At 46.9% G+C, this 19,069-nt stretch overlaps 1 protein-coding gene across 1 annotated transcript in view; it reads left to right on the forward strand.

The window, feature by feature from the left end:
* Nucleotides 1-2,744, forward strand: part of LOC134983120 (gastrula zinc finger protein XlCGF26.1-like) — a 38,047-nt gene extending 35,303 nt beyond the window's left edge. The window contains exon 2 of the mRNA XM_063948849.1: nt 30-2,744. Within this exon, the coding sequence (XP_063804919.1) occupies nt 71-1,780 (1,710 nt within the window). The 5' untranslated portion in view covers nt 30-70 and the 3' untranslated portion in view covers nt 1,781-2,744. The remainder of the gene's footprint in view (nt 1-29) is intronic.
* The last annotated feature ends 16,325 nt before the right edge of the window (nt 2,745-19,069 follow it).

A 19,069-nucleotide genomic window follows, 5' to 3' on the forward strand; every position in this document is an offset into this window, starting at 1 on the left:
AATATTTCCATAATGTATTTTATTTCCAGCAGATGGACACACAAGCAGGAATATCTCAGAAGGACATCTAATGTTATCCCTGGATTGTGAAATAAAAGAAATTGACAGTAGACAGGTTTCTCCAGGGGCTAACCCCATTACCCCAATTATACATCCAGCTCTATCAGCTGGTCCCTCTGATCCTGGGAAATGTTCTCCTGATCACTCTGATATTGGTGCATCTGTTACAGCTCTGACAGTAGATACAGTGTTTCCCTGTTCTATAGATGCCAAATGTTTTACACAGAACACAAAGCCTATTAACCCACAGACAGGTATGGCAAGTGAGAGGCCATTCCCATGTTCTGAGTGTGGGAAATGTTTTACATACAAATCAGATCTTTTTAGACATCAGAGAAGTCACACAGGTGAGAAGCCATTTTCTTGCTCTGAGTGTGGGAAATGTTTTACACAGAAATCAGATCTTATTACACATCAGCGAAGTCACACAGGTGAAAAGCCATTTCCATGTTCTGAGTGTGGGAAATGTTTTGCACACATATCAAATCTTGTTATACATCAGAGAAGTCACACCGGTGAGAAGCCATTTTCTTGCTCTGAATGCGGGAAATGTTTTACCTGGAAATCACAGCTTGTTACACATCAGCGAAGTCACACAGGTGAGAATCCATTTCCATGTTCTGAGTGTGGGAAAGGTTTTACACGGAAATTAGAGCTTATTGCACATCAGAGAAGTCACACAGGTGAGAAGCCATTTCCATGTTCTGAGTGTGGGAAATGTTTTGCACACAAATCAGATCTTGTTAGACATCACAGACGTCACACGGGTGAGAAGCCATTTTCTTGCTCGGAGTGTGGGAAATGTTTTACAGAGAAATCACAACTTGTTACACATCAGCGAAGTCACACAGGTGAGAAGGCATTTCCATGTTCTGAGTGTGGGAAATGTTTTGCACACAAATCAGATCTCGTTAGACATCACAGAAGTCACACAGGTGAGAATCTATTTTCTTGCTCGGAGTGTGGGAAATGTTTTACACGGAAATTAGCTCTTATTACACATCAGAGAAGTCACACAGGTGAGAAGCCATTTTCTTGTTCTGAGTGTGGAAAATGTTTTGCACACAACTCAGATCTTGTTAGACATAACAGAAGTCACAGAGGTGAGAAGCCATTTCCATGTTCTGAGTGTGGGAAATGTTTTGCACACAAATCAGATCTTGTTAGACATAACAGAAATCACACAGGTGAGAAGCCATTTTCTTGCTCCGAGTGTGGGAAATTTTGTTTAAGTAAATCACATCTTGTTTTACATCACAGAAGTCACACAGGTGAGAAACCATTTTCTTGCTCTGAGTGTGGGAAATGTTTTACACGGAAATCACAACTTGTTACACATCAGCGAAGTCACACAGGTGAGAAGCCATTTCCATGTCCTGAGTGTGGGAAATGTTTTGCAGACAAATCAGATCTTGTTAGACATACAAAAAGTCACACAGGTGAGAGGCCATTTCCATGTTCTGCGTGTGGGAAATGTTTTGCACACAAATCAGATCTTGTTAGACATAACAGAAGTCACACAGGTGAGAAGCCATTTTCTTGCTCTGAGTGTGGGAAATGTTGTTTAAGTAAATCACATCTTGTTATACATCACAGAAGTCACACAGGTGAGAAGCCGTTTTCTTGCTCTGAGTGCAGGAAATGTTTTACACAGAATTCACATCTTGTTACACATCAGCGAAGTCACACAGGTGAGAAGCCATTTCCATACTCTGAATAAATCAGCTCTTGTTGCACATGATAGACATTACTCAGGTGAGAAACCATTTTAATCTTCTGGAGTATACTTATCATTGCCATGCTCTGTTCTTCAATGTTCTTATTCTATCTCGTATGCTTTTTGCAATATACATGCTACCACTGGGTGAAATAATCAGATGTCATACCCTCATCTACCACTGCTATGCAGATGACCTGCCTTTTGCTCCAGGTACTGAGAACCCAGTACCAATCCTAAATGGTTGTCTAGCTGAGCTCCAGGTATGGGTGATGACAGTTGGCTTTGACTCAGTCCTGGTGAAACAGGTCCTTATGATAGAAGCTCACGAACAAAGGGCAGGGCTACAGCTCAGCTTTGCAAACCAACCAGACACGCTTGTAGATTCAGTTACAAAATGCTGATCATGTGCGGAATCTTGGTGTCCTGGATGGTGAAGTGACACTTAGACATCAGGTATCTGCCGCAATCAGATCCTCATCTGGGGAACATAGCCAGACTCCAGCACTTATTTCCCTCAGATGATCTACCTACAGTCATACATGCACTTGTATCATCACGCATAGATCTACCTGGGTCTCCCAACAAAAGAATTGCAGCTTGTACAGAATGCAGCAGCCAGTCTGTTACCTAACCAGCTCATTCCTGCCGCATAACACCTGTTCTCTACTCCCTTCACTGGCTGCCTGTAAGATGGTGACTCTATTACATAATCTACATACTGACTCTCCTAGCCCTACATGACCAGGGTCCAAGGTACCAGAAGCAGCTTCTGCATCCTTACTGCCCTGGTTACTTCTATCTGCAGATGAAGGACTGTTACCAGTACCAAGAATCCCCAAGAAGTTCTGAGATGGCAGGGGAGACAGGGTGGGTGGCACTAGTGCTGTAGCAGGGGCTGCCAGAGGCACTGTCTGGGTAATATCCCCAAGCAGCACTAAGATGTTAGAGGGGAAGACAGGGCAGGTGGCAGTAGTGGGGGGGAAAGGGTGGGTGGCAGTAGTGGGGGGAGACAGAGTGGTGGCAGTAGTAGGGGAGAAAGGGCAGGTGGCAGTAGTGGGGGGAGACGGCAGTTTTAGTAGTGGAGGGAGATGGGGTGGGTGGCAGTAGGGCGGAGACGGGGTGGGTGACAGTGATGGGGGGGGAGGGGCAGGTGGCAGTAGTGGGGGGAGACGGGGCTGGTGGCAGTTGTGTGGGGAGACTGGGCAGATGGCCGCAGTGCAGTACCAGGTGTTGCTGGAGGCAGTAAAGAGGTGTATGGGTCCCGCACAGGACCAGTTGATAATTAGACTTAATGATGATTATGCTTCCTTATTTCTAATTAATCCCTAGTATGTGTTAATTTATTGTTATTTGCTGTGTCAGCCTTTATGTGTGTTCTTTGTAATAATCCTGAAAGTAGTTGTGCTACCGACCTCAAATCATTTGAATTATCTTGGAAAAGATAAGATATGAGGTCCACTCTGGAAGCTTATAGGGGGTTAATCAAAGGTGAACGCAGATGTGACATCAGGCAGACCCCAGAAAATGGTCCTGGCCCGCCCGCATTCACCCATCACGGATGTGACTGCAGTGTGTGTGTCTGCGCGGCCGCTGCACATGTGCATTTTGTCACCACCAGCAAACTACGCTGCGGGCCGCTATTGCGTCTGGGCCTGAATGACCCCTATAGGCTTTTGGCTCTCCTGATATGTATCTGTTTTACTTACCTGCAATACTAACACGTAACTTGAATTGCTTCTGTGCTTTAAAGGATATTTTATCCATCTTGTGCATAAAGTATTTTTTAAGTTTAAAATATAGATAGACAAAAATATGTATATTAAAGATGAAATATCAGATAATTGTCGCTATGTTGACAGAAACAATTTCCTGTTAATGTGTCTACTGTATTGTTACTTTTGTGTCCACATAATATCAATGTTTCTGTTTATAAATATCTCATCTGGTGTGTAAAGGTGGGTACACACGCCGCGATTTTAGCTATGTCCGATTTTGACAGCTCATTTGAATAATGGGATGACATTACAGGGGGCGGGACTCTTTCTGTGTAAATAAATAGTGACAGACATTTTAAATCAGTGCATTTATGTGGAGGGGTCAGTGGCCTGACAGGAAGCTGCAATTAAATAATGTGATTTTCTGATTTCCAGTGTGTGTGTGTATATATATATAGAATACTGGTCCGGCACTCGTAGGTAAAAGGCTGCAAGTGAATCGATGCTCCGGTGCCCTCCAGGCAGACTGCAAAGTCTGTGCATACACTTAGAAACAAAGTCGGCGGCACTCAGGAGACAATAATGCGGTGAAACAAATGGGTCCTTTACTTCAACGTTTCGGGGTTCGAAACCCCGTCTTCAGGACACACACAGTGAAACCGTGAAAAATAACAATTTAAATACCTTACCTGGCGTCTCCCTGGCCGTCCTCACCGCGCCTCCGCTCGGTTTCCGGGATACAGGCTTCCGGCCGCGGTCACATGACCGGATACCCGCTCACCAGGCCGTCATCAGAGGACGTGGAGGAGTGTTGCCAGGATACACCTGACAACAAAACGTGCAAAGACATTATTACTTGCATAAATTACAGTGAAAAAAATGAAAACTGTTTTAAAACATCTATAAAACCATTATAAGACAGGCTAGCAATCACACAGCCTGAGTAGTAACAAACACTTAGTGTCAACAACATATTCTATTAACACTATTTATGTGACCATAATATAGTTGTGTTAATCTTTGTGATAATACGTGAACTAAAAACATGGATTAAAAACATTTTTGGCTCAGTGTTCCGTGACCATATAACTACATATTATCGGCTTGTAAAGCCTAACAGTGGTATTCTTAAAACTACTGGACACACAGCACATCCCCATCACTTAGATAATCCAATCATGAGACCGGAATATGCTACCTGTAGAGGAACTACTGTTCAATTAATTCTAAATACCTATTCCCTAGTCTGTCAACAAATGTACATATATTATCATGATTAATGACACTCAACTCTAGCCCCCTTGTTGGGACCCATGTATCCCCTGAGATGGATACCACCCGTGTCCAGCAATCCTTCAAATAAAGTTGCTCATCCCTAGGGATTCATTAAGGCCCTTCGGACTGAGTGTATTAAGCATTAAAATCCACCTTGTTTCTAATTGGAGCAGATGTTTCGCCCTGTCCCCCCCTCTGATTGAAAAGGGGGCCTGGTCTATAATGCGGTATCTAAGTGTAGCCAGGCTGTGTTTAGCTACTGCAAAGTGCCTGGCTACTGGTTGCTCACTTGTACCTGTATTTATGGCCGCTCTAATGGCTGACCTATGTTGGGTCATCCTGACTTTGAAACTACATTCCGTTTTCCCAACATAATGCTGCCCGCAAGGACATTTTGTTAGGGTCTCCTGCCCTGTGCTGCCACGTCGTCATGGCAACCGGGAGACAAGTGCTAGTGGAGTAACCTGAGCGCAGCTGATACTCCGGTTCGGGTCTTTTGCTGTGCAGTGGTTATAGGCTCTGTGCACGGCAGGGGATCCGGTGCTGGTTTTTGTGCTCACAGTCTGAGTGGGGCGTGGACAGCACCTGCTTTATAAGGCCTCTTTTCAGGGTAAGCAGATGCTGCTGAATCTTTGTTGGTTAGTCAGTTCATGAAAGTTAGCCTGTACTGTGTAGCTTTGTATTTGTTTGTTGCTTACTGCAAATAGGCCTGGGGATTTGGTATTACACTCTGCCAATCCAGACCTAGCAGTAAGACTGGAGTCAGTCGTTTAGCTTGCTGGGGTTCTGTTACTACTCTGAGAACTTAGCAAGTTTGCGGCTGTATTCTAAGACTTGCCTGTCTAATCCTGTCTCACTGTGCTAGGTGTCAGGGGTCAGTTTAGTGGCAGTAAGCTAAAACCTGTGCACTGCAAGTGAGAATTAGGATTGTGGAGATTCTCCTTGTGTCTATCATTCCATCTCTGACCAAGGAGTTTACTGCCACACCCGTTGGTAACCCTTTAGGGTTTTGCTGTTGCCCTTAGCAACAGCATTTCGGGTTCTCTACGTATTAAAACACAACATTTTGCTTTTCCATCTGAGCAGTTCTAATACAAGGGAGATACCCAGTTCCTTAGCCTCTGGGCTTCTCTGTTCACTTTGTGTGTATTTTGTTACCCTATCACCTTCTGTGTACATTATGTCATATCCCCCAGTTTGTCTGTGAGTCCATCTGTTTTGCATAACAGTTCAAACACCAGTACATTCCTGCAGACACTGGAGTGCATAACAGTTCTGACACCAGTACTTTCCTGCAGGCACTGGTGTGCATAACATATTCAGCAGCCTAATACTCCTGTTGAAATTTTGTGGGAATATGGAGCATACCCCTCAAAATACGTTGCAACAGGTGGTCGATCAGGTGCAGGTCCTGACTCGACAATTTAATGATTTGTCCATTAAAATGCACACCTCCCAGGCTGCTGGCGGAGCTCCCGCAGCAGCAGCACCTGCAGGGGTTAAGGAGCCGAAAGTAAATCTCCCGGATCGTTTTTCTGGAGATCGCTCGCAGTTCTTTTGTTTCAAGAAGAGCTGCAAGCTATACTTCCGGCTTAGGCCTCAGTCTTCTGGGTCGGAAATTCAGCGGGTGGGCATAGTGATTTCCTTGCTACAAGGAGACCCACAGGTCTGGGCATATGGGTTCCAGCCTGACTGTCCGTCGCTTAAAAGTGTTGATGCTTTTTTTACGGCACTGGGCATGTTGTATGATGACCCTGACAAGACGGCCTCAGCCGAGGCTCAGATTTCGATCCTTAAGCAAGGGCGAAGGCCAGTTGAGGTTTACTGAACGGAGTTTCGGAGGTTGGCCCATGATACCCAGTGGAATGACCCAGCCCTGAGACACCAGTACCGAAGAGGTCTTTCTAACCAGATTAAGGACCAACTGGTACAATATCCCTTGCCTGATAGCTTGGATCAGCTCATGCAGTTATCCATCCGGGTGGATAGACGGCTGAGAGAGCGTAGGCTTGAAAGGGAGACTGAGATTTCCTTCCTTCCCAAGGGAACCTCAGACTCTGAGGAATTTTCTGAGGAGCCTATGCAGATTGGGGCTACCCGCCTCTCCTCGCGTGAGAAGACGCGGAGGAGACAGCAGGGGTTGTGTTTGTACTGTGGGAATAAAGGTCATGTGGTAGTATCATGCCCAGAAAAGCTGGAAAACTTCAGGGCCTGAGGGTGATGGGAAATATCCTGTCAGGCCAGAAGTCAGAATTTCCCAAGAAGACTTTTATCATTCCGGTGACCTTGAAGATCCTCGGTCAAACTGTCAAGACTGAGGCCTTTGTGGACAGTGGGGCCGACGGGGTTTTTATGGACCGCCAATTCGCCCTGAAACACTCTGTTCCCTTAGTACCCTTGGCATCGGAAATTGAGATTTGTGGGTTAAACGGGGAACCATTATCCCAAGGTAAAATTACCTCTTGCACTAGCCAGATTTCTTTGTTTATTGGAGCCACACACTCTGAAAAATTGTCCTTTTATGTGACTGTCTGTACTTTTGCCCCATTGGTGTTGGGGTTACCCTGGTTAAGGGCCCACAATCCTCAATTTGACTGGGTCTCTGGGGGGATTCTTAGTTGGGGTACTGATTGTTTCAGGAGTTGCTTGAGCCTTCCAGTCAGGCTCTCGCAGCTAAGTTTGCCAGGATTGCCAGGGTGTTATGCAGATTTTGCGGACGTGTTCTCCAAAAAAGTTGCAGAGGTACTACCTCCCCATCGCCCCTATGACTGTGCCATTGATTTGTTGCCAAATGCTAAGCTTCCCAAGAGCAGGTTGTACTCCCTGTCACGTCCTGAGACTCAGGCTATGGCAGAGTACATTCAGGAGAACTTGGCTAAGGGATTTATCAGACCTTCACAGTCTCCAGTTGGGTCGGGGTTCTTCTTCGTGGGTAAAAAGGACGGTTCGTTGCGACCCTGCATCGACTTCAGGGAATTGAACCGTATCACGATTAAAAACTCATACCCACTGCCTCTCATTTCGGTCTTTTTTGACCAGCTTCGTACTGCCACCATTTTTTCTAAGATTGACCTACGCGGTGCGTACAATCTAATCCGAATAAGAGAGGGGGATGAATGGAAGACTGCCTTTAATACCCACTCAGGGCATTATGAATATTTGGTGATGCCTTTTGGGCTCTGTAATGCCCCGGCAGTCTTCCAGGATTTCATGAATGATGTGCACAGGGAATATTTGGATAGATTCTTAGTTGTATACTTAGATGACATCCTAATCTTCTCCCATTCCCTGGAGGAACATCGGAAGCATGTACGCTTAGTCCTCCAGAAACTCAGAGACCACCGGCTTGGGGCGAAGCTGGAGAAGTGCGAATTTGAAGTTCAGCAAATCGCATTTCTAGGATATATTATCTCCCCAGAAGGTTTCCAAATGGAGGGTTCCAAGGTATAGGCAGTCCTGGATTGGGTGCAGCCCACTAGTTTGAAGGCGCTTCAGCGTTTCCTGGGCTTTGCGAATTTTTATAGACGATTTATCGCTGGATTTTCGTCTATAGTGGCGCCCTTGGTGGCACTCACTAAGAAAGGGGCGGATGTTGCTCACTGGTCTTGTGAGGCTAAAGCGGCTTTTGCCCATCTCAAAAGGGCATTTGTTTCGGCCAAGGTGCTGCGACACCCAGATCCAGAGCGTCCTTTTGTGGTGGAGGTGGATGCCTCTGAGATGGGTATTGGGGCAGTGCTTTCTCAGATGGGAGTGTCTGATAATCGCCTTCATCCCTGTGCTTACTTTTCCCGTAAATTTTCGCCTGCCGAGATGAATTATGACGTGGGTAACCGGGAATTGTTGGCTATTAAGGATGCACTCGAGGAGTGGAGACACTGGCTTGAGGGGGCTAAGTTTGTGGTCTCAATTCTCACTGACCATAAGAATCTGGCATATTTAGAGTCAGCGAAGCGTCTCAATGCCAGGCAGGCACGATGGGCTTTGTTTTTTGCTCGCTTTAATTTTTTGATAACATATCGCCCTGGGTCAAAAAACATCAAGGCTGATGCGCTCTCGCTGAGTTTTGCTCCAATCCAGGAGACCACAGAGGAGACGTTGCCCATTGTTTCCCCATCATGTATTAAAGTGGGCATTACCCAGGACCTCTTATCATTAGTCCTTAGAGCACAGGAGCAGGCTCCTCCAGACCTTCCGGTAGGTCTTTTGTTTGTGCCTCCTAGGTTAAGACAGCGAGTGTTCCTGGAATTCCATGCCAAGAAGTCGGCAGGTCACCTGGGTATTGCCAGAACTCGGGAGTTGCTATCTAGGGCGGTGTGGTGGCCCTCGGTGGCTAAGGATGTGGATCAGTGGGTTCGGGCATGTGACATCTGTGCCTGAAATAAGACTCATAGAGGGGTTCCTGTTGGCCCATTACATCCACTCTCTATCCCATCTAAGCCATGGACCCACATTTCAATGGATTTTGTGGTGGACTTGCCCAAATCCTCGGGGATGACAGCCATCTGGGTTGTCGTTGGCAGGTTTTCGAAGATGGCGCACTTCGTTCCACTGGTTGGGCTGCCATCAGCCAGACGCCTGTCTGAATTATTTATGCTGCATGTTGTGCGTCTCCACGGGTTGCCACTTGATGTGGTCTCTGACCGCGGATCCCAGTTTGTGGCCAAATTCTGGAGGGCATTTTGTTCCGATCTCCAGATTTCTGTCAGCTTGTCGTCAGGCTACCATCCGCAGTCTAATGGGCAGACTGAAAGGGTGAACCAGTCCTTGGAGCAGTTCCTCAGGTGTTATGTCTCCAAGTGTCAGACTGACTGGGTTGCTCATCTGTCCATGGCGGAGTTTGCCTATAACAACGCGGCTCACTCTGCTACAGGGATCTCTCCCTTCCTTTGTGTGTATGGGCATCATCCTAAGGCCAATTCTTTTGACCCCCTGGACTCCACGCCTGGTGGTTCCTCTGTGGTTTCGGTCCTTAGAGGTATTTGGCGGAAAGTGAAGAAAGCCCTTGTGTCTGTGTCATTAGTGACCAAAAGGGTTTTTGATAAGCGGAAAAGACCCTGCAGCTTCAAATTAGGAGACTTCGTCTGGTTGTCTACCAAGAATTTGAAGTTGAGACAGCCATCTCATAAGTTAGGGCCCCGGTTCATCGGCCCTTATAAGATCACCAGGGTTATCAATCCGGTGGCATTTCAGTTACATCTGCCCCGTTCTTTGGGTATCAATAAAACATTTCATTGTTCCCTTTTAAAACGGGCGATTAGTAATCCTTCTTCCAGTGGAAGACCTTCCCCTCTTCTGATACGTGGCCAGAGGGAGTTTGTTGTTGAAAGGATTCTTGACTCCAAGGTGGTTCGGGGTCGGCTGTCATTTTTGGTGCACTGGAAGGGGTATGGCCCGGAGGAGCGGTCGTGGGTGCGCAGTTGTGATCTTCATGCCCCCAGACTGATACGCTCTTTCTTCTCGCAGTTCCCCGATAAACCCGGTGGTAGGGGTTCTTTGACCCCTCGTCAGAGGGGGGGTACTGTTAGGGTCTCATGCCCTGTGCTGCCACGTCGTCATGGCAACCGGGAGACAAGTGCTAGTGGAGTAACCTGAGCGCAGCTGATACTCCGGTTCGGGTCTTTTGCTGTGCAGTGGTTATAGGCTCTGTGCACGGCAGGGGATCCGGTGCTGGTTTTTGTGCTCACAGTCTGTGAGGTCTGAGTGGGGCATGGACAGCACCTGCTTTATAAGGCCTCTTTTCAGGGTAAGCAGATGCTGCTGAATCTTTGTTGGTTAGTCAGTTCATGAAAGTTAGCCAGTACTGTGTAGCTTTGTATTTGTTTGTTGCTTACTGCAAATAGGCCTGGGGATTTGGTATTACACTCTGCCAATCCAGACCTAGCAGTAAGACTGGAGTCAGTCGTTTAGCTTGCTGGGGTTCTGTTACTACTCTGTGAACTTAGCAAGTTTGCGGCTGTATTCTAAGACTTGCCTGTCTAATCCTGTCTCACTGTGCTAGGTGTCAGGGGTCAGTTTAGTGGCAGTAAGCTAAAACCTGTGCACTGCAAGTGAGAATTAGGATTGTGGAGATTCTCCTTGTGTCTATCATTCCATCTCTGACCAAGGAGTTTACTGCCACACCCGTTGGTAACCCTTTAGGGTTTTGCTGTTGCCCTTAGCAACAGCATTTCGGGTTCTCTACGTATTAAAACACAACATTTTGCTTTTCCATCTGAGCAGTTCTAATACAAGGGAGATACCCAGTTCCTTAGCCTCTGGGCTTCTCTGTTCACTTTGTGTGTATTTTGTTACCCTATCACCTTCTGTGTACATTATGTCATATCCCCCAGTTTGTCTGTGAGTCCATCTGTTTTGCATAACAGTTCAAACACCAGTACATTCCTGCAGACACTGGAGTGCATAACAGTTCTGACACCAGTACTTTCCTGCAGGCACTGGTGTGCATAACACATTTAAGCAAATATACCACAAACTTGGAATTGCAGTTAACCGATACACGGATCCCAATCCTTTTCCCAGTATACGGATGCTGGAAAGAATCTCCGGGTATCAGAAAATTGCATGTGGTACACCCACATTTATAGCAGCCTTTTTTCTGTTTCAAAAAATGTGAAGCTGCGACAGTTTTTTTAGAGACATCAGATTTTACCAATAAACTCCTAAGATTTTTACTCCTGGTATAGCTAGGCATGAGTTTGCTGTTTTTGAACATCCATAATTCTGGATCAGTCTGAATAATAGGCCACAGCTCTTTAGCCTTTTTAGTGGTATATCTGCTGGCCGTATTATATTGATTGACCCATGGAAAAATATTTCCTTGGGCCTTCCTCTCTTTGCTTTCCAATAACTGATGTCGTGGTTTGCTCAATGCTCTATGCCGTGCCTGAAGTAACAGCTCAATAGGATACCCCCTTTCGAGAAATTTAGATGTCATACTATCAAGTTGTTTATCCCGTATATTGGGGTCACTATTAATCCTGCATACTCTTAACATTTGCGAGTAGGGTAAACCATATATAGTGGCCTTAGGATGAAAACTATCAAACCGTAATATGGTATTGCGGTCGGTCTCTTTTATATACATGGATGTACTAATCATGCCCTCCTCAACAGTTATCTTCACATCCAAAAAATTGATCTGCTGGGTATCCATGACCATGGTAAATTTAACTGGGCTGAAAGATGCATTATGTACATTAATCAAATTCTCCAAGTCACATTTAGGTCCTGACCATATCACCAACAAATCATCAATGTACCTGGTATATAAAACCAGATACTGCAAAATCATCGGTTGTGACAAAAATAAATCCTTATCTGTCTCCCACATAAATGTGTTAGCGAACGATGGGACCACGCAAGACCCCATCGCACACCCTGTGAGCTGTAAATAAAATTCATTATCATAAAAAAAATAATTATGTGTGAGCGTGAATTCTAATAATGACAAAAAGAAATCTGGGTCAGGGCCAGTATATAGCGGATTATTGGTGATAAGGTTCCTCACTGCCTGTATTCCCTGCTGGTGTGGAATACACGTGTATAGACTCGAGACGTCGATAGTAGCCAGAATGGAGGAAGCTGGAACGGTTTTCAGCTCCTCCAACCTTTTTAACATGGCTGACGTATCTTTCAAATGCGTCTGAGTCGCTTGTATACACGGCTGTAGGAAGGAATCTAAATAAACCGCTAAAGGTTCACATAATGACCCCCTGGCAGAGATGATCGGTCTGCCCGGGGGATTATTCACATCCTTGTGAACCTTGGGGATGATGTAAAATAAAGGAGTCACTGTTATGCACACCAGTGCCTGCAGGAAAGTACTGGTGTCAGAACTGTTATGCACTCCAGTGTCTGCAGGAATGTACTGGTGTTTGAACTGTTATGCAAAACAAATGGACTCACAGACAAACTGGGGAATATGACATAACGTACACAGAAGGTGATAGGGTAACAAAATACACACAAAGTGAACAGAGAAGCCCAGAGGCTAAGGAACTGGGTATCTCCCTTGTATTAGAACTGCTCAGATGGAAAAAGCAAGATGTTGTGTTTTAATACGTAGAGAACCCGAAATGCTGTTGCTAAGGGCAACAGCAAAACCCTAAAGGGTCACCAACGGGTGTGGCAGTAAACTCCTTGGTCAGAGATGGAATGATAGACACAAGGAGAGTCTCCACAATCCTAATTCTCACTTGCAGTGCACAGGTTTTAGCTTACTGCCACTAAACTGACCCCTGACACCTAGCACAGTGAGACAGGATTAGACAGGCAAGTCTTAGAATACAGCCGCAAACTTGCTAAGTTCTCAGAGTAGTAACAGAACCCCAGCAAGCTAAACGACTGACTCCAGTCTTACTGCTAGGTCTGGATTGGCAGAGTGTAATACCAAATCCCCAGGCCTATTTGCAGTAAGCAACAAACAAATACAAAGCTACACAGTACTGGCTAACTTTCATGAACTGACTAACCAACAAAGATTCAGCAGCATCTGCTTACCCTGAAAAGAGGCCTTATAAAGCAGGTGCTGTCCACGCCCCACTCAGACCTCACAGACTGTGAGCACAAAAACCAGCACCGGATCCCCTGCCGTGCACAGAGCCTATAACCACTGCACAGCAAAAGACCCGAACCGGAGTATCAGCTGCGCTCAGGTTACTCCACTAGCACTTGTCTCCCGGTTGCCATGACGACGTGGCAGCACAGGGCATGAGACCCTAACAGTACCCCCCCTCTGACGAGGGGTCAAAGAACCCCTACCACCGGGTTTATCGGGGAACTGCGAGAAGAAAGAGCGTATCAGTCTGGGGGCATGAAGATCACAACTGCGCACCCACGACCGCTCCTCCGGGCCATACCCCTTCCAGTGCACCAAAAATGACAGCCGACCCCGAACCACCTTGGAGTCAAGAATCCTTTCAACAACAAACTCCCTCTGGCCACGTATCAGAAGAGGGGAAGGTCTTCCACTGGAAGAAGGATTACTAATCGCCCGTTTTAAAAGGGAACAATGAAATGTTTTATTGATACCCAAAGAACGGGGCAGATGTAACTGAAATGCCACTGGATTGATAACCCTGGTGATCTTATAAGGGCCGATGAACCGGGGCCCTAACTTATGAGATGGCTGTCTCAACTTCAAATTCTTGGTAGACAACCAGACGAAGTCTCCTAATTTGAAGCTGCAGGGTCTTTTCCGCTTATCAAAAACCCTTTTGGTCACTAATGACACAGACACAAGGGCTTTCTTCACTTTCCGCCAAATACCTCTAAGGACCGAAACCACAGAGGAACCACCAGGCGTGGAGTCCAGGGGGTCAAAAGAATTGGCCTTAGGATGATGCCCATACACACAAAGGAAGGGAGAGATCCCTGTAGCAGAGTGAGCTGCGTTGTTATAGGCAAACTCCGCCATGGACAGATGAGCAACCCAGTCAGTCTGACACTTGGAGACATAACACCTGAGGAACTGCTCCAAGGACTGGTTCACCCTTTCAGTCTGCCCATTAGACTGCGGATGGTAGCCTGACGACAAGCTGACAGAAATCTGGAGATCGGAACAAAATGCCCTCCAGAATTTGGCCACAAACTGGGATCCGCGGTCAGAGACCACATCAAGTGGCAACCCGTGGAGACGCACAACATGCAGCATAAATAATTCAGACAGGTGTCTGGCTGATGGCAGCCCAACCAGTGGAACGAAGTGCGCCATCTTCGAAAACCTGTCAACGACAACCCAGATGGCTGTCATCCCCGAGGATTTGGGCAAGTCCACCACAAAATCCATTGAAATGTGGGTCCATGGCTTAGATGGGATAGAGAGTGGATGTAATGGGCCAACAGGAACCCCTCTAGGAGTCTTATTTCGGGCACAGATGTCACATGCCCGAACCCACTGATCCACATCCTTAGCCACCGAGGGCCACCACACCGCCCTAGATAGCAACTCCCGAGTTCTGGCAATACCCGGGTGACCTGCCGACTTCTTGGCATGGAATTCCAGGAACACTCGCTGTCTTAACCTAGGAGGCACAAACAAAAGACCTACCGGAAGGTCTGGAGGAGCCTGCTCCTGTGCTCTAAGGACTAATGATAAGAGGTCCTGGGTAATGCCCACTTTAATACATGATGGGGAAACAATGGGCAACGGCTCCTTGGTGGTCTCCTGGATTGGAGCAAAACTCCGCGAGAGCGCATCAGCCTTGATGTTTTTTGACCCAGGGCGATATGTTATCAAAAAATTAAAGCGAGCAAAAAACAAAGCCCATCGTGCCTGCCTGGCATTGAGACGCTTCGCTGACTCTAAATATGCCAGATTCTTATGGTCAGTGAGAATTGAGACCACAAACTTAGCCCCCTCAAGCCAGTGTCTCCACTCCTCGAGTGCATCCTTAATAGCCAACAATTCCCGGTTACCCACGTCATAATTCATCTCGGCAGGCGAAAATTTACGGGAAAAGTAAGCACAGGGATGAAGGCGATTATCAGACACTCCCATCTGAGAAAGCACTGCCCCAATACCCATCTCAGAGGCATCCACCTCCACCACAAAAGGACGCTCTGGATCTGAGTGTCGCAGCACCTTGGCCGAAACAAATGCCCTTTTGAGACGGGCAAAAGCTGCTTTAGCCTCACAAGACCAGTGAGCAACATCCGCCCCTTTCTTAGTGAGTGCCACCAAGGGCGCCACTATAGACGAAAATCCAGCGATAAATCGTCTATAAAAATTCGCAAAGCCCAGGAAACGCTGAAGCGCCTTCAAACTAGTGGGCTGCACCCAATCCAGGACTGCCTGTACCTTGGAACCCTCCATTTGGAAACCTTCTGGGGAGATAATATATCCTAGAAATGCGATTTGCTGAACTTCAAATTCGCACTTCTCCAGCTTCGCCCCAAGCCGGTGGTCTCTGAGTTTCTGGAGGACTAAGCGTACATGCTTCCGATGTTCCTCCAGGGAATGGGAGAAGATTAGGATGTCATCTAAGTATACAACTAAGAATCTATCCAAATATTCCCTGAGCACATCATTCATGAAATCCTGGAAGACTGCCGGGGCATTACAGAGCCCAAAAGGCATCACCAAATATTCATAATGCCCTGAGTGGGTATTAAAGGCAGTCTTCCATTCATCCCCCTCTCTTATTCGGATTAGATTGTACGCACCGCGTAGGTCAATCTTAGAAAAAATGGTGGCAGTACGAAGCTGGTCAAACAAGACCGAAATGAGAGGCAGTGGGTATGAGTTTTTAATCGTGATACGGTTCAATTCCCTGAAGTCGATGCAGGGTCGCAACGAACCGTCCTTTTTACCCACGAAGAAGAACCCCGACCCAACTGGAGACTGTGAAGGTCTGATAAATCCCTTAGCCAAGTTCTCCTGAATGTACTCTGCCATAGCCTGAGTCTCAGGACGTGACAGGGAGTACAACCTGCTCTTGGGAAGCTTAGCATTTGGCAACAAATCAATGGCACAGTCATAGGGGCGATGGGGAGGTAGTACCTCTGCAACTTTTTTGGAGAACACGTCCGCAAAATCTGCATAACACCCTGGCAATCCTGGCAAACTTAGCTGCGAGAGCCTGACTGGAAGGCTCAAGCAACTCCTGAAACAATCAGTACCCCAACTAAGAATCTCCCCAGAGACCCAGTCAAATTGAGGATTGTGGGCCCTTAACCAGGGTAACCCCAACACCAATGGGGCAAAAGTACAGACAGTCACATAAAAGGACAATTTTTCAGAGTGTGTGGCTCCAATAAACAAAGAAATCTGGCTAGTGCAAGAGGTAATTTTACCTTGGGATAATGGTTCCCCGTTTAACCCACAAATCTCAATTTCCGATGCCAAGGGTACTAAGGGAACAGAGTGTTTCAGGGCGAATTGGCGGTCCATAAAAACCCCGTCGGCCCCACTGTCCACAAAGGCCTCAGTCTTGACAGTTTGACCGAGGATCTTCAAGGTCACCGGAATGATAAAAGTCTTCTTGGGAAATTCTGACTTCTGGCCTGACAGGATATTTCCCATCACCCTCAGGCCCTGAAGTTTTCCGGCTTTTCTGGGCATGATACTACCACATGACCTTTATTCCCACAGTACAAACACAACCCCTGCTGTCTCCTCCGCGTCTTCTCACGCGAGGAGAGGCGGGTAGCCCCAATCTGCATAGGCTCCTCAGAAAATTCCTCAGAGTCTGAGGTTCCCTTGGGAAGGAAGGAAATCTCAGTCTCCCTTTCAAGCCTACGCTCTCTCAGCCGTCTATCCACCCGGATGGATAACTGCATGAGCTGATCCAAGCTATCAGGCAAGGGATATTGTACCAGTTGGTCCTTTATCTGGTTAGAAAGACCTCTTCGGAACTGGTGTCTCAGGGCTGGGTCATTCCACTGGGTATCATGGGCCAACCTCCGAAACTCCGTACAGTAAACCTCAACTGGCCTTCGCCCTTGCTTAAGGATCGAAATCTGAGCCTCGGCTGAGGCCGTCTTGTCAGGGTCATCATACAACATGCCCAGTGCCGTAAAAAAAGCATCAACACTTTTAAGCGACGGACAGTCAGGCTGCAACCCATATGCCCAGACCTGTGGGTCTCCTTGTAGCAAGGAAATCACTATGCCCACCCGCTGAATCTCCGACCCAGAAGACTGAGGCCTAAGCCGGAAGTATAGCTTGCAGCTCTCCTTGAAACAAAAGAACTGCGAGCGATCTCCAGAAAAACGATCCGGGAGATTTACTTTCGGCTCCTTAACCCCTGCAGGTGCTGCTGCTGCGGGAGCTCCGCCAGCAGCCTGGGAGGTGTGCATTTTAATGGACAAATCATTAAATTGTCGAGTCAGGACCTGCACCTGATCGACCACCTGTTGCAACGTATTTTGAGGGGTATGCTCCATATTCCCACAAAATTTCAACAGGAGTATTAGGCTGCTGAATATGTTATGCACACCAGTGCCTGCAGGAAAGTACTGGTGTCAGAACTGTTATGCACTCCAGTGTCTGCAGGAATGTACTGGTGTTTGAACTGTTATGCAAAACAAATGGACTCACAGACAAACTGGGGAATATGACATAACGTACACAGAAGGTGATAGGGTAACAAAATACACACAAAGTGAACAGAGAAGCCCAGAGGCTAAGGAACTGGGTATCTCCCTTGTATTAGAACTGCTCAGATGGAAAAAGCAAGATGTTGTGTTTTAATACGTAGAGAACCCGAAATGCTGTTGCTAAGGGCAACAGCAAAACCCTAAAGGGTTACCAACGGGTGTGGCAGTAAACTCCTTGGTCAGAGATGGAATGATAGACACAAGGAGAGTCTCCACAATCCTAATTCTCACTTGCAGTGCACAGGTTTTAGCTTACTGCCACTAAACTGACCCCTGACACCTAGCACAGTGAGACAGGATTAGACAGGCAAGTCTTAGAATACAGCCGCAAACTTGCTAAGTTCACAGAGTAGTAACAGAACCCCAGCAAGCTAAACGACTGACTCCAGTCTTACTGCTAGGTCTGGATTGGCAGAGTGTAATACCAAATCCCCAGGCCTATTTGCAGTAAGCAACAAACAAATACAAAGCTACACAGTACTGGCTAACTTTCATGAACTGACTAACCAACAAAGATTCAGCAGCATCTGCTTACCCTGAAAAGAGGCCTTATAAAGCAGGTGCTGTCCACGCCCCACTCAGACCTCACAGACTGTGAGCACAAAAACCAGCACGGATCCCCTGCCGTGCACAGAGCCTATAACCACTGCACAGCAAAAGACCCGAACCGGAGTATCAGCTGCGCTCAGGTTACTCCACTAGCACTTGTCTCCCGGTTGCCATGACGACGTGGCAGCACAGGGCATGAGACCCTAACAGTCACTGGATGTACTCTGCCCAATGCCTTATGTACTGCCATCGTGATAACGCCCTCAACGAGGGCTTCTGATAGCAGTCCATCTAATTCCTTCTGGAACCTGGCCGTGGGGTCCTGGTTTAGATGGGCATACGTGGAGGTATCGCCAAGGAGTCTTGTACATTCAGTTTTATATTTGTCCCAGTCCATTATGACAATGGCTCCCCCCTTGTCTGCTCCGCGTATGACAATGTCATCTCTAGCCCTTAGTTCTTTAAGCGCCAGATGTTCTCCTTTAGTTAAATTCGAATGTGTTCTTTCACTGGGATGCTCTATCGATGCTTCCACCATCCGGTTAAATGTTTTAATGGACGGGTTGGTGGATACTGGCTCGAAATGAGACTTGGAAGAAATTTTTCTTAAAGCATCCGGTACTGAGGACTCGCTGCTTGCGCCAATTGCTGG

The sequence above is a fragment of the Pseudophryne corroboree genome, assembly GCF_028390025.1.
Source record: "Pseudophryne corroboree isolate aPseCor3 chromosome 3 unlocalized genomic scaffold, aPseCor3.hap2 SUPER_3_unloc_1, whole genome shotgun sequence".
Taxonomy (NCBI): domain Eukaryota; kingdom Metazoa; phylum Chordata; class Amphibia; order Anura; family Myobatrachidae; genus Pseudophryne; species Pseudophryne corroboree.